Source organism: Pipistrellus kuhlii, unplaced genomic scaffold, assembly GCF_014108245.1.
Source record: "Pipistrellus kuhlii isolate mPipKuh1 unplaced genomic scaffold, mPipKuh1.p scaffold_m20_p_50, whole genome shotgun sequence".
Lineage (NCBI taxonomy): Eukaryota > Metazoa > Chordata > Mammalia > Chiroptera > Vespertilionidae > Pipistrellus > Pipistrellus kuhlii.
Window position 1 is genome coordinate 1,192,612 of NW_023425552.1, and position 15,034 is coordinate 1,207,645.

At 48.4% G+C, this 15,034-nt stretch overlaps 1 protein-coding gene across 1 annotated transcript in view; it reads left to right on the plus strand.

Moving 5' to 3' along the window:
* The first annotated feature begins 1,898 nt into the window (after positions 1-1,898).
* PDE8A (phosphodiesterase 8A) overlaps positions 1,899-15,034 on the plus strand; it is a 66,264-nt gene continuing 53,128 nt past the window's right edge. The window contains exons 1-2 of the mRNA XM_045573437.1: positions 1,899-1,998; positions 2,031-2,256. Coding sequence (XP_045429393.1) covers positions 2,041-2,256 — 216 coding nt within the window. The 5' untranslated portion in view covers positions 1,899-1,998; positions 2,031-2,040. The remainder of the gene's footprint in view (positions 1,999-2,030; positions 2,257-15,034) is intronic.

Sequence of the window (15,034 nt, forward strand, 5' to 3'; positions counted from 1 at the left end):
ACTGCAAGGAAGAGGGAGTGGGATGGGGATGGATGAGAGGGGGGACTGGCCTGCCGCTAACGTAGATTCTAAGCAGCGCACCTCCCGTGGCAGGTGCAGCCTGGCATGAGGTGCTCCAGGACTTGGCTTTAGGGGTTGTGCTTTAGGCCCTCTCACACCCCCCCTCCCCCCAAACTGGAATCCTTCCAGGACCTCTCTGACTCAGAAGTAAGCGGCCTGATTGAGGTCATGCAGAGCTGGGATCTGAACCCCTTGCTGCTCTGGGTGCCAGACTCCAGACATCCGAGTTTTGTACGGAAGGGGCTGGGGAGAGGTTTACAGATGGAGAAAGTATAGGGGAGCCCCTAGGAGTTCCTCTAATCCACCTTTAAAAAGTGCAGACAGGGCTGAAATCTGTTTGGCTCAGGCAGTGTTTCCCAAAGTGTGGTACGTACGAGTACCCGCAGGGGTACCGGAAGAGTTTGGTGGGGGTACACATTGCACCGGAGTTTGGTGGGGATATGCACTGCACCGTGCTTAGCTGCGCCTAATTCTACGTTCTGCCGGGGCCGGTTTGGCTCAGTGGATAGAGCGTCGGCCTGCGGACTGAAAGTTCCCGGGTTCGATTCCGGTCAAGGGCATGTACCTTGGTTGCGGGCACATCACCAGTGGGGGGGGTGCAGGGGGCAGCTGGTCGGCGTTTCTCTCTCATCGACGTTTCTAACTCTCTGTCCCTCTCAATTCCTCTCTGTGTAAAATCAATAAAATATATTTAAAAATAAAATAAATAAATAAAAATTCTATGTTCTCATGAGTACGAGGGGTACTCAGGGTTATGAAAATTATAGAAGGGGTACACATATGTCAAAAGTTTGGGAAACACTGGTAGTGGATAGAGCCTTGGTCTGTGGACTGAAAGGTCCGGGGTTCGATTCCGGTCAAGGGCATGTACCTTGATTGCTGGCACATCCCCAGTGGGGGGTGTGCAAGAGGCAGCTGATGGATGATTCTCATCGATGTTTCTAACTCTCGATCCCTCTCTTAGTAAAAACTCAACAAAATATTAAAAAAAAATAAAAAATAAGTGCAGACCGGGCTCAGGCTTCTTTTAGATCCCGGCCAGGGGAAAAGGGGAGGGGGAGTTTTGCAAAAAACCTCGAAGTTACAACTTGGAGTCCGAGAAGACGGACTATACGTCTCCCGGTCGCAATCAGGGCTTCGGTGGCGGCTCGAGGTCACCGCTCTGCGCGCCGCTCACGTCCTTGGACCAGTCCCTTCCCCACTCCGCTCCCCGCGGCGCCCGCACCGCCTCTGCCCGCCGCGGGCTGCGCATGCGCAGTGCGGCGCGCGGGAGGCGGCGGCGGCGCCCCAGGTGCCGCTGCCCGGACGCCGCCGCCCGGAGGCTGCCGCTCGGCGCCGGGCGTGGCGCCGCCTCCACAGCCGCGGAGCCCGAGCCGGAGCCCGGAGCCCGCAGCTCCCGGGAGGGCGCGTCGCGTCGTTTCCGCGGTTCTCGACGGCGCGGCCCGGGCCACCTCAGATCCGCGCTCCCAGCCTCTCAGCGGACGGACAGCCGCCCGCCCGACGAGCTTCCCTCAGCCCCGCGGCCCTCAGGGCGGGCGCGGCGAGGCGAGGCCGCCGCCGCCGGGGGGGAGGCTTCTTTTCGGGGTCGGAGCAGCGAGGTGACAGGAGAGAACGCGAATCTCCCGCCCGGAATCTCCCGGAAGCGCGGCCGGCGGCGAGTGGGCGATGTGAGGGCGGCGGGGCGCCCGCCCGGAGGAAGGCATGTCCGGCAGGGCGTCCGCGGCGCCCCCGCCCCGACGCCCGCGATAAAAGCCGCCGCCGCCGCCGCCGCGCTTCCTGACGGGACACACGCGCTCCCGCCGCCGCCGCCGCCCGCCCGCGCGCCCGCCCGTCCGTCCGTCCGTCCGTCCGCCCGCCCGCCCATGACCCGGCGCTGGCGGCGGCCGCGAGGCGCCGGGCGGGCCGTTTGCTGACCGTTTGCGGAGCCCGGAGAGCAGCCGCCGCCGCCGCCAGCGTGTCCGCCCGCCGCGCGCCGCCGGCATGGGCTGCGCCCCGAGCATCCACATCTCCGAGACCCAGACCGTGTACCCCGGCGCCCGGGAGGCCGAGGCCGCGCCGCAGGGCCCCGCCGTGGCGGCCGCGCTGCTGCCCCCCACGCCGGGCCGGCCGGGCGCCCAGCTTCCGTCCCCGGAGCCCGAAGCCGCCGCCGCCGCCGCCGCCGTCGCCGCCCCCCCCGCGGAGCCGCGCGACTCGAAGGTAAGGGCGCCGGGCGGGCGGGCGGGAACGCTCCCCAGCCCCGGGTCCCCGGTTCTGGGGGACTGACGGGGCGCCCCGCTGCCTGTCTTGCGGGGTGGCGACCCGGGCCTGGGCCCTAACGAAGGGTGTTTGGGGGTGAGGGCGCGTCCGAGCCGCGGCGGAGGTTTTGGGGAGACATCAGGGGTCCTCTGTGAACTTCTCTCCAAGGCGCTTGAGGCCGCTCGCTCCCTCCCTTCCGAGCGGGACGGGGGAGCCCCCTCCGCCCCCCAGGCTTGTCGGGGTGAACTTTGTTCTCGGTGGAGGGAAGCGAAGCGAAGGGAAGGGGGCGCCCCGCGGCCCGCGCGTGGCACCCGCTGTCCCGCGCGGGGACCATTGACTTTGGGATATTTGAGGTTCGCGTCTCTTAGCGCCCATGTGTGTGCAAAGTGCACGGGATCGCACAGTCCGGCCGGGAGCGCAGCTTTTGAGCCGTCAGAACAAAGTTGATTTTCTTCATGAAGCGATCCGGCTTGGCGGAACACATTTGTGACTTGTCTTTTTTTTTTTTTAATTGCATGTCTTCTCTCCAACGTGTGTTGCCTTGGCTGTGTTTTGTCAAAGTTTCTGGGCTTTAATCTTTGCTAAGTTTATTTTTTAAAGAATTATCTTTTTTATTTTTTTACCCCATTTTTAAGGCATTATATGTGTACATATATAGCTTACCATTGCCCCTCCCCCAACTCCCTCACCCCCCCAGTGTTTTGCGTCCATTGGTTCTGCTTATATCCATGCATACAAATCCTTCCGCCGATCTCTTATCAACCCCACAAGAATGATCTTTTTTTTTTTTTTTTTTTTTTTTTAAGAAAAAAAGCCGAAACCGGTGTGGCTCAGTGGATAGAGCGTCAGCCTGCCGACTGAGGGTCCCAGGTTCGATTCCGGTCGAGGGCATGTACTTTGGTTGTGGGCACATCCCTGATGGGGGGTGTGCAGAAGGCAGCTGGTCGATGTTTCTCTCTCATGGATGGCTCTAGCTCTCTTCCTCTCAGTAAAAAAAAAAAAAAATCAATAAAATATATATTTTTTTTAAAAAGAAGAAAAAAAAGTTCAGTAGGGCACGCAGCAGCAGTTTTCCAGGGCTCTGACTTGCAATATTGCAGCTGGAACGCATGCGTTGTTGATGTTTTACTAAACGAGGGAAGACCGATTGGCGCGTTTGGCCACAGGTGGTTGAAAGCATCCCTCTCTCCGCCACGCCCCTGCTCGAGTGGTTTGCAAACTTAACCTGCATTTCTTTGTAACGGAGGACTGCCAGACCTCCTGAGCCTGAGGACTGCAGTTCAGTTCGCTTTGTGTCTTAAGTTTGTATCAGGAGTCATGATACTTTTTTTTTTACCCCCTGTAACGTAGGTGGAAGTGATTTTCCCCACCCCCTCCCGTACATCACGTGACAACTCACCTTTTTCTCATCAGAAGGTGCGCGCTCTTTCCGTAGATGCTTCAAAGGCACACACCGGCAGTGGTTTTAATTGAGGCTGTTGACCCGAGCTGCTCTGAATATCCGCATCATGCTTATATATTAAGCCTACCTAACTGGCTTTAAAAAAATTATATATATATATATATATATATATAGTTGATTTTTTACAGAGAGGAAGAGAGAGGGATAGAGAGTTAGAAACATCAATGAGAGAGAATCATCCATCAGCTGCCTCTTGCACACCCCCTACTGGGGATGTGCCCACAACCAAGGCATATGCCCTGGAACCTGGGACCCTTCAGTCCGCAGGCCGACGCCCTATCCACTGAGCCAAACCGGTTTCGACTTTTCCTTTTCTTTTTAAAGCATTACACAAGTGAGGTTGAATCTGGAAACTTTGAACAGCTGGTTTATCTTAAAGCATTAACTAACAGTAAGCTTTTAGGTCATTACAGTAGTCTTTTTAGAAAGAGGCCTTTTTGTGGTGGTTTGGATGTCTTTAAATTCGCCTGGTGTCTGTCTTACAAGCTTCTCCAGTGCAGCAACTTACTCATCTGTTATCCAGTGTCCCGATGTTTCCTGAGTTTCTGTCCTACTGTCAGACCGTTGTCTTGATTTGGGACCCGCAAAAGTCCATTTACCATGACAGTGCTTAATCCAGCGGCATGCATATACTAGGTGCTAAATAAGTGTTGACAGAGTTTGTATGTGTTTTTTGTTTTATTATTATTATTATTATTATTATTATTATTGGTAACTGAATGATGAAACATTTTCAGTCACTGGAATTCGATTCTATGTAAAACCTCCAACACTAAAGGGTCCTGGGTTCGATTCTGGTCAAGGGCATGTGCCTTGGTTATGGGCACATCCCCAGTGGGGAGTGTGCAGGAGGCAGCTGGTCGATGATTCTCTCTCATTGATGTTTCCAGCTCTCTATCCCTCTCCCTTCCTCTGTAAAAAAAAAAAAAAAAATCAATAAAATATATATTTTTTAAAAACCCCTCCAACATAGGCTTTAAGACTGTATTATATTTTTATATCCAGAGGAGGGATCAAGTGGTAAGTAACAGCATCACAACCACGGAAATCCTAGTCTCATGCTTGCTCAGTGGATAGAGCATCGGTCTGCGGATTGAAAAGTCCCAGGTTCGATTCCGGTCAAGGGCATGTACCTTGGTTGCGGGCACATCCCCAGTAGAGGGTGAGCAAGAGGCAGCTGGTCGAGGTTTCTCTCTCATCGACATTTCTAACTCTCTATCCCTCTCTCTTCCTCTCTGTAAAAAAATCAATAAAATAAAAAAAAAAAAAAGAAATTCATTGGGGGAAGTTTTTATATTCCTATAGCAGTTCATCAGCATGCTTGGGAGAGGGATAATTAATTGCATTTTCAGATTAGTTATTAAGCAGCGTATCCCATATATTATAGTGTATCCCACATGTGTTCCCTGAAGCAAGTTGTGTGCTCTTAATAAATATTAGATTTAAAAAAAATGGTTCATGGTCAAATAAGTTTGGGAAATACTGGCTCAGACTAAGTTCTGCAGCATTCTTTCATGCAGGATTTGTCCTAAAACTGAATTTTCAAAAACACACTGTGAATCCCCAAGTCATTTAGAGCGTGCCACATTCCCCAAACTTGCTTTGATTATGGCACCCTTCTGTTGAGGTGCACCTTAGGCAGGCCGCGTATTGGGACACGAGTATTCAAAGTACAAGGAATATACCTTACAGTCAAGCTCCATAAACATAACATGCCCCTTAATGATTCCAAAGGTACTTTAGGATCTTGTAATCCACTAGGCTGGGTCATCTTTATGAACTTTATTTAAATATATCGATAACTAAAAACACTCTGTCACTGTTGATTCATTTCGGGAGTTACAGTCTATGTGGTTGCTGAACGCTGTGTTCAGTTTTGTTTTGTTTTTTATTGGAATGAGCATTCACTGTGACATTTCCGTGTTTTCTTGTCAGTCTTTGGATTTCCTTGGTTTCCCCTTTCCTTAGCTAGGACTTGAGTTGCCCTTAAAGGAGCCGAGTGTGGGGCAGGAGTGTCAGAGAGACCCTATGCTTACCCCCCCCCCCCCCATTTTCCCCCTCCCTGTCTCTAGTCAGCTGTCTGTTTCATTCACTGCTGTACCCGAAACCTCTGACAGGTCTTCCCAACCATTTGCTGAAGTGGAGACTTGAGTGCACCAGGCTGTCTGGTGGAAAATCCACCCAGCCCATAAAAAAAGAGAAATAGAAACCAGCGTTCACCAGAGTGGAGGCTGCAGAATTTGGATCTGATTTTGAGGAAATCTCTGGTTACTTGTACCCAGGGAATACTCTGTTTTCCCCTTGACAAGCAGAGTGGATTTTCCTATAAAGATTAAAATATATATATATATATATATATATATATATATATATATATATATATATATATATTTTATTTTTTTACAGAGAGGAAGTGAGAGGAATAGAGAGTTAGAAACATCAGTGAGAGAGAATCATCGATCAGCTGCCTCTTGCACACCCCCTACTGGGGATGTGGCTGCAACCAAGGTACATGCCCTTGACCGGAATCGAACCTGGGACCCTTCAGTCCGCAGGCCGACGCTCTATCCACTGAGCCACACCGGTTTCGGCTCCCTAAAAGGTTTAAGGGTTAGTGTAGTTGGCTGAACAGGATACAAACAGGTGACAGATAATAGCACAGCCACACACGAACCCAGGGTCACTGCCTCCAGCATGTGGAATCCTCTCAGATGGATTTCTGTTTGGGCCACGTCGAGTCTTTACTTCTGTCATTCTCTTTTCCTCGCCTCCTGTTCTCTCTCTCTTTTCCCCTCACCAGCTTCCCCATCTTCCACCCTGCCAGCCCCACCTGCCTCCACAAAGCTGGCCAAACTAACCATCTTAGTCAACCAACCTTGAGTAGTTTCTCAGTGTTTCTTGGCTACGGGATAAAAATCTCTTTCCTGCTCTTAAAATACCAAGTGGATTAATCAGATCTTTATATTTCCCTAAACTAAAGCAGATGTCTCTTTTTATGGGACCTGAGTGATCCCCCCTCCCCCAAGAGGTCATGGATCCTTGGTAGATTATATGGGAGTATAGAAAATTTCCCTCTGGAAATATAATTGAGAAAAGGAGGCACCCTCCTATTTCAGAAATAAGTAATTTATCTCTGGAGCTCATGGGCTGTGAGTTCTCTCATTATTGTGCACTTATACCTTTTGGTATGCAGACCAGGCGTAGTTATAGAGATTTGGCTTTTTATACGTATATTCTTCAATATCTATTATATGTATTTGTATTACATATTATTTTAGTATTATATTACCACCATAATTTTAACTCTGGCTTTTAAGATAGATGTTACAAATGCCACAACTCTTTTTTAAATTTTTTAATTTTTCATGTATTTTATTGTTTTTTTTACAAAGAGGAAGGGAGAGGGATAGAGAGCTAGAAACATCGATGAGAGACAAACATCCATCAGCCGCCTCCTGCAAACCTCCCACTGGGGATGTGCCCGCAACCAAGGTCCATGCCCTTGACCGGAATCGAACCTGGGACCCTTCAGTCTGCAGGCCGATGCTCTATCCACTGAGCCACACCGGTTAGGGCTGAATGTCACAACTCTTAGCAGCTCAGACCTGCCCAGGCTGGCCTTGCCCCTCTCCTCGCTGAAGGGGGACCACAGGCCCTTCTGGCACAAGTGTTCCCTATAAAGTGCTTAGGACGCTGGTTTTCCCTTGGGTGGCTTGCCCATTTGGCTTGGGTTCTTCCATAGAGAAGGTTCCGGATGTGAGGCCACAGGGTAAGGCAGACATCTCAGAATAACCTAGAATGCCTTAAAGGACCAAATATTTTTTTTTAATAATAAAAAAAGTAAATCAAAGAACAGAGAGAGAGGTTGCTTAGGACTTGAGTAATCCCCCGGTCTTTTCCAAGGTCAGTGGCTTCAGCCTGGTTTCCCAACGCACTGACAGCCAGAGGCACTGGACTTCGAAGTTCTTCGAGTGCAGACTCTTCGTATTAATAACACCCACCATTTCTTGGATGCCTTCTCTGCAGCCGCTGGGCTGGATGCCTTACAGATATGTTACCTCATTGAATCCTTGCCGCCCTGGGAGGCGGCTGCTACCACTTCCCTCTTGCAGGCCGACAGCTGATGTTGGAAACTCACCCAAGGCCACAGCCTTAGGCTGAGATTCAGACCCATTCTCACCCGCTGGGTTGTTGCTCTCTCTAATTACCTATCTCCACTCCATCTTCATCCTCCATCCTCCGGAGGGCCACAGATGTCAAAGGTCACCTGGGTTTTAAGCAGCTGTCCTCGTCTTTTTAAAAATATATTTTATTGATTTTTTACAGAGAGGAAGAGAGAGGGATAGAAAGAAACATCGAAGAGAGAGAAACATCAATCAGCTGCCTCCTGCACATCTCCTACTGGGGATGTGCCCGCAACCAAGCTACATGCCCTTGAGCTGAATCGAACCTGGGACCTTTCAGTCCGCAGGCTGACGCTCTGTCCACTAAGCCAAACCGGCCAGGGCAGGATTTTGTTAAGTCTTGACTTCCTGGGGAACTTGGTTCCAGCCCTATGTTTGTGGAAGTCCAAGCTGTATTCCGCCGTGTGCCAGCAGAGAGAAAAAGATAGAAACGTCGATCGTGTGCCTCCTGCATGCTCCCTGCCAGATATCCAGTCCGAAACCCGGAAATGTGTCCCAACCAGGAATTGAACTGGTGACTTCTTAGTGCAAGGGTCAACACTCAACCACGGAGCCACACCAGCTGGGCTTATGTTTTTTTTTAACAAAAAGCCAGTATACCCTAAGCCAGTGATGAATCTGGGGTGGATAGTAAAGTTTTGCCTCTAAAATTTTGGTCATATAAGGGTTGAGCATTCTTCCTACAAGTGGGGTTGAACGTGTTGTCAGAGAGCCGCTTTGACACGTTTTTTTTGTTTGTTTGTTTGTTTCTTTTGACACGTTTTATATGGCAGCTTCTCAGCTGCAGGCCCATCCACACAGACAGGAAGGATGTCATAAATTTCCCCCGACTTTGAGGGTGGCCCCGAAGAACCCAGTGCTTGCATTCTGTACGGGCTGGAAATAAACCTTCTGTGTGTTATATAGATCCACACTTCCTTCGTGTCTCTGTGTGTGTCTCCCTTTTCATGGGCCGCTAATGAATACAGCAGCCATTCAGTTCTTCTCACTCTGCTCCTGGGACAGCCCGGAGGGCTGGTGCCACATCAGTGTCCACTTTGTCTTCAAATGTTTGGAGCTGATGGCAGCTCCCCACAGAGCTGTGTTTGTAAGGATACAGGTGAAGGAAGAGCCAGAGACAAAGGTTCAGGTCCATCAGGCCTTGGTTGTGGGGTGTTTGCCCAGTTCTGACCGTTTTTTCAAGCTTAAAATGGGACTAGAATAGGTGGGTCTCGACGAGGGTCACTTAGGATAACCTGTGTGAAAGTGTATTTATTGTAAACCCCGAGGCACTATTTATTACGTGTAAGGATTGGTCCTTTCTTTCAGGTATCTTTCTCAAAGGCAAACTTGGTTCGAGTACATTTGCTTATTTAAAAAAAGAAAGTAAATTTTTTATTGTTTAAAGTATATTTGCTTATTTTTTTAAAAGCAGATCTCTTCCTTTTTAAAATGTATTTTTGTTGTGTGGCTAAATTAGCTGGTTCAATTCCCAGTCCAGGCACATGCCTAGATTGCAGGCTTGATATCTGGTAGGGGGTATGCAGGAGGCAGCAGATCCATCTTGGGCTCTCACATCGATGTTTCTCTCTCCAGCCTCTGCAGCCAGCAGTAAGGACATCTGACTGCTGGCTGCTGGTTTAGGCCTGCTCCTTGGGGGTATCGAGACTAAGCCATCAGTCAGACTCCCCTGAGGGCTCCCAGACTGCGAGAGGATGCAGGCCGGGCTGAGGGACCCCCTCCCCAAGTGCACGAATTTCATGCACTGGGCCTCTAGTTAAGAATAAAGCTGCTATGAATATTCTTACATGTGTTATTTTGTGGACATATGCTCTCATTTCCCTTGGGTAAGTACCAAGAAGTGGAATTGCTGGGTATAGGATATCTATCTATTTCGTGTTTTAAGAAATTGCTTGAACTTTTTCCAAGATGGTTGTACAATTTCAATTCCTGCCAACAATGTATAATAAAAGTTCTGTTGCTCTACATTCTTGCCCCCATTTGGTGTTGTTATCAGTCTTTTAATTTTAGCCATTCTAGTGGGTGTGTGATGGTATCTCGTGGTTTTGATTTGCATTTCCTTAATGGCTAATAATTCTGAGTACTTTTTATGTGCTTATTGATCATTTATATAACTTCCTTTTGAAATTTTAATTTTAACACTTTTTCAATTAAAAAGAAATGTAAGTATTGTCATGACCTCTGGGTACAGAAGGACTTATTGAACAAGTTACATAAACTATTTACCAGAAATAAAAGGGTTCATAAATTCAACTACCTTAGACTAAAGAACTTCTCATCAAAAGAGAGTGAAAATGAAGGAAAGCCATAGACAGGAAGAAGAAATTTGCAACACGTAATACCAATAAATATGAGAATCCAGAATATACACAGAATCCTAGAAGTCAATAAGAAAAAGACAGCCCATTTGAAAAACAGACAAAGACAGGCATGTCATTGAACAGGCATGTCAGTAAAGAGGAAGCCAGATGGCTAATGTATGCAAAGATGTTCATCCTCACTGGGGAAATCCAAATGAAAACCATGGTGATGTAACATTTCACACCCGTCAAATTGGCAGACATTAAAAAGCCTGACAGTGTTTTGAGGAACTCTTCAGCACTGTCAGTAGAAGTGTCAGTCAGTGCTACCACTGGGGGAAACCACTGTCATTATCAAGTCATGAATATTGGATAATTCTTATACGTATTATTATATGTATATGAGTTGAGCATATGACCTAGCAGTGTCACTCCTAGGACTGCTAGGTCACTTACACAAATGAACTAGAAACATGTATAAGAATGTTCATAGCAGCATTCCTTTTATTTATTTATTTATTTATTTATTTAAAATATTTAAAATATTTATTGATTTCAGAGAAGAAGGGAGAGGGAGAGAGACAGAAACATCAATGATGAGAGAAAATCATCTATCAGCTGTCTCCCCTCTTCCCCCACTGGGGATCAAGGCCCAGTTGGGAACTGAACCTCAACCCTCCCAAACCACATTGGCTGGGCAAGCAAACTTTTCGATTAAACCCAGATGTCCATCAACCACGTAAATAAGTTCTGATACACTTAAACAGTGGACTGACTAGTTTACAGCTTTGGAAATGAATGGATTGTAGCCACAGGCATCAATTTCAAAAACTTAATATGAGAGAAGTTACGTAAGAATTTATGAAGCATAATTCCTTTTATTTAATTTTTTTAATCTTTTTTAAATCTTTTTAATTTTAATTTTCAATTGTTTTTTCTTTTATTTAAATTTTAATAAACTATATTATGTGGGGTTACAGATAATATACACATAGATATTAAAGCTATAAAGAAAAAAATTACTACGAAATTCAGTTAGGTAAAGAAACTTTATTTCAGCCCTAACCGGTGTGGCTCAGTGGATAGAGCATCGGTCTTTGGACTGAGGGGTCCCAGGTTCGATTCCCAGCAAGGGGATGTACCTTGGTTGTTGGCACATCCCCAGTGGGGGGGGGGGGGTGCAGGGGGCGGCTGATTGATGACTCTCTCTCATCGATGTTTCTAACTTTCCCTCTCCTTTCCTCTGTAAAAATCAATAATATATATATATATATATATATATATATATATATATATATATATATTTTTTTTTTTTTAAAGAAACTTTATTTCAGGGACTAAAATGATTAGCAGGTTGATTTGCCTGCCTAGTACAGAGAGTATCTGAGGGCTGTACCAGGCCCTGCCTATCTTGGCAGTGATGGTGGTGCCACTGGCATGGATGGGTGCTCAGAGAGCAGCCAGGAGCTCAGTCAGGATTGGTCCTAAGGTACAGAGACAGGAGGGAGGACTGTGACCTGGGTAAGAAGGCTGGGGGACCTGGATGGGTAGACCAGTGTGGGGGTGGAGGGGTGGTTTGCCTTGCAGACTGGGAGGGGCTGACCAGGAACAGGATGGAGGGCCTGAAAGCCAGGTTGATGAGGCGTTTGAAGTCCATCCTGTAAACCTTAGAGAACTCGTGAACATATTTTTTTAAATATATATTTTATTGATTTTTTTACAGAGAGGAAGGGAGAGGGATGGAGGGTTAGAAACATCGATGAGAGAGAATCATTGATCAGCTGCCTCATGCACACCCCCCATTGGGGATGTGCCCGCAACCAAGGTACATGCCCTTGACCGGAATTGAACCCGGGACCTTTTAGTCCGCAGGCCGATGCTCTATCCACTGAGCCAAACCGGTCAGGGCCTCGTGAACATATTTCATGAAGATCAGGTTTCAGAGGAAATGGCAGTGCTTGGCGTGAGGACGAGCTCAAGGTGGGCCCTGCTGTAGGCGCGAGGCGTGACCAGGCACAGCTGATGCCGTGGGGTGGCTTGGGCGAGGAGGGAGCGAGGAAAGGAAAGCTGGCAGGCCGGAGGCAGAGCGGGTTTGGGGAGAGAGGGATGAGGTAACCGGAGGGCGACTGGGAGGCTGAGTTTTACCAGCAGAGAAGGACAGAGAGATAGCATGCCACAATTTGCGCAGCGCTTTATGGTTTACCAAGCGCTATTTTTATACAGCATCTCATTTGATGTTCCCCAAACCCCGGTGACGTAGGAAGGAGGGATTTGATTTTCCCTCTGGAAGACCTAAAGCAGCAGAAATTGAAGGAGATCAAATGACTTGCCCCGGTTTGCGGTGGCCGCTTCCAGAAACAGGTTCACTGTAATAGCAGAGGGCAGAGCCAAAGGAGAGAGGTTAGGGAGTTCTTTAAAAAGCCTTTCTGGTCTCTCGGTTCTGGGATCATTTTGTAAAAGTAAACTTTTAATTTTTTCCCCTTATTAAGACAGTAATGTTCATTGTGGAAAACTTGAAAAATACAGAAAGGAACAAGGATCACTTCAATTGCACAGTCACTTAAGCTGCGTATTCGGGAGAGAGCGTCCCATACAATGGTGGCATGCTTCCTCCCTCCATGTAGATTATTTTAAATAACTATAATTCAGAATGATTTTAAAAATTTGTTTTGTTCATTAGTTCTAGGAAACACTTAGCTGTTATTTCCTCAAATGTTCCCTTTCCATTTCCTCATTTTCTTTCTTTTGCAGCTCCCTCCAAATGATAGGGTTTTTTGTTTGTTTAATATATTTTTATTGATTTCAGAGAGGAAGGGAGAGGTAGAGATAGAAACAGCAATGATGAGAGAGAATCATTGATCGGATGCCTCTTGCACACCCCCCGCTGGGGATCAGGCCCCACAATACAGGCATGTGCCCTTGAGCAGAATCGAACCCAGGACCCTTCAGTCCTCAGGCCAATGCTCTTATCCACTGAGCCAAACCGGCTAGGGCCCAATGACACATCTGGGCCTGCCCTCCATGTCTCTGCACCATGATGTGAGAGGATTTTTTTAGTTCACTCTTCCAGCTACTGACTCATTCCTCAAGGTCTGCATAGCCTTCGAGCCCACTGAGTTTTAAAATTGGGCAGTTTTTGTGTTCAAGATTTATGGTTCTCTTTATAACTTATACTAGAGGCCCAATGCCCAAAATTCATGCATGGGGGTGTGTCCCTCAGCCCAGCCTGCACCCTCTCCAATCTGGGACCCCTCGAGGGCAGTCGGACATCCCTCTCACAATCCAGGACTGCTGGCTCCCAACCGCTCACCTGCCTGCCTGCCTGCCTGATTGCCCCTAACCACTTCTGCCAGTCAGCCTGATTACCCCCAACCGCTCCCCTGCCATCTTGATAGACTGCCTAACCGTTCCCCTGCAGGCCTGGTCACCCCTAACTGCCCTCCCCTGCAGGCCCAGTCACCCACAACTGCCCTCCCCTGCATGCCTGGTTGCCCCCAACTGCCCTCCCCTGCAGGCCATCTTGTGGTGGCCATCTTTGACCACATCAGGGTGGCTATCTTGTGTGTTGGAGTGATGGTCAATTTGCATATCACCTATTATATAGGATTATTACATAGGATTTTTGTTGTTGTTGTCTCTCTCACATCGATGTTTCTCTCTGTCTCTCCCTCTTCCTTCCATTCTCTCTCAAAATCAGTGGGAAAAATATCCTCGGGTGAGGACTAACAACAACAAAAAGATTAGGCTTCCTTTTGGATGATGCACTCATTGGAGAGAAGACTTGTCTCTAATTGCCCTGTCCCCCGATTGCCCGGGGCCGGCTCAGAAATCTGAACATACCGTTGACTGTGGTACAAAGAGGGCAGGGGAGGTGGAGTCAGACGGCTTGGGTTCGAAATCTGGCCTTGGTAACTTGTTTAACTGTGAGCTGGGCAAACCACTCGCCTGCCAGCCCCGGCTCCTTGGATGTAAGATGAGCATGTACACGAGGAGGTGCGGGAGGAGCCCACAGAAGTGTCCGACTTCCCCTGTCTTCCTGTGGTTATTAATCAGAATTGTTTTCCCACCGCCGGGTCCTTAGAGAAGGAAGCTCTGTTCCGCAATCCGTTCAGAGCGGCTAAATATACTGATAACGGAAAAATAAACAGGAGTGTCTGCTTCGCTGGCCTGTAAACCAGAAAACAGTCACCGGAGCCAAAGCCGGGTTTGTCTTGCGAGGCCGAGAATATTTCTGCCGTGTCGGTCAGCCCCAGAGCCCACGCTGACTCCCGGGTCATCGCGCGGTTTGGTATCGGCTCAGTTGTTCCCAGGGCTGGCTCTGCCACAGAGCGAGTTTGGTTACCGTGCTGTCTCTGCCGGAGAACAGGGGTGTGGGCCGGCCGGAGGCGGGCTGCTGGTCAGGGCTGCTGGTCAGGGCTGCTGTGGACTGAACTCGCACGCCTGCTGGAGCAGCCTGAGGTCCCACACTGGGCTCCTTCCCAGCAGGCTGCTTTGGAGTGAGCCGTGTCTAAATGAGGGCTTTGCCCCCGTCCTCAGGGTTCTTAGCTTTTGCTGAGAACAGCTGGATTGCTAAAGTGATCTATCTCATTGTTATTTCTCCCTCGTGAGAACACTTTTTAGAATGTCTACCCCACCTAAGCTATTCTTTGGAAAAACATATGTTTAGACCTAATTAAAAAAAAATTATTTATTTATTTGTTTGTTTGTTTATTTATTTATTTATTTATTTGAGGCCTGGTGCATGAAAATTCATGCATGGGGAGGGCTCCCTCAGCCCGGCCTGTCCCCCTCTC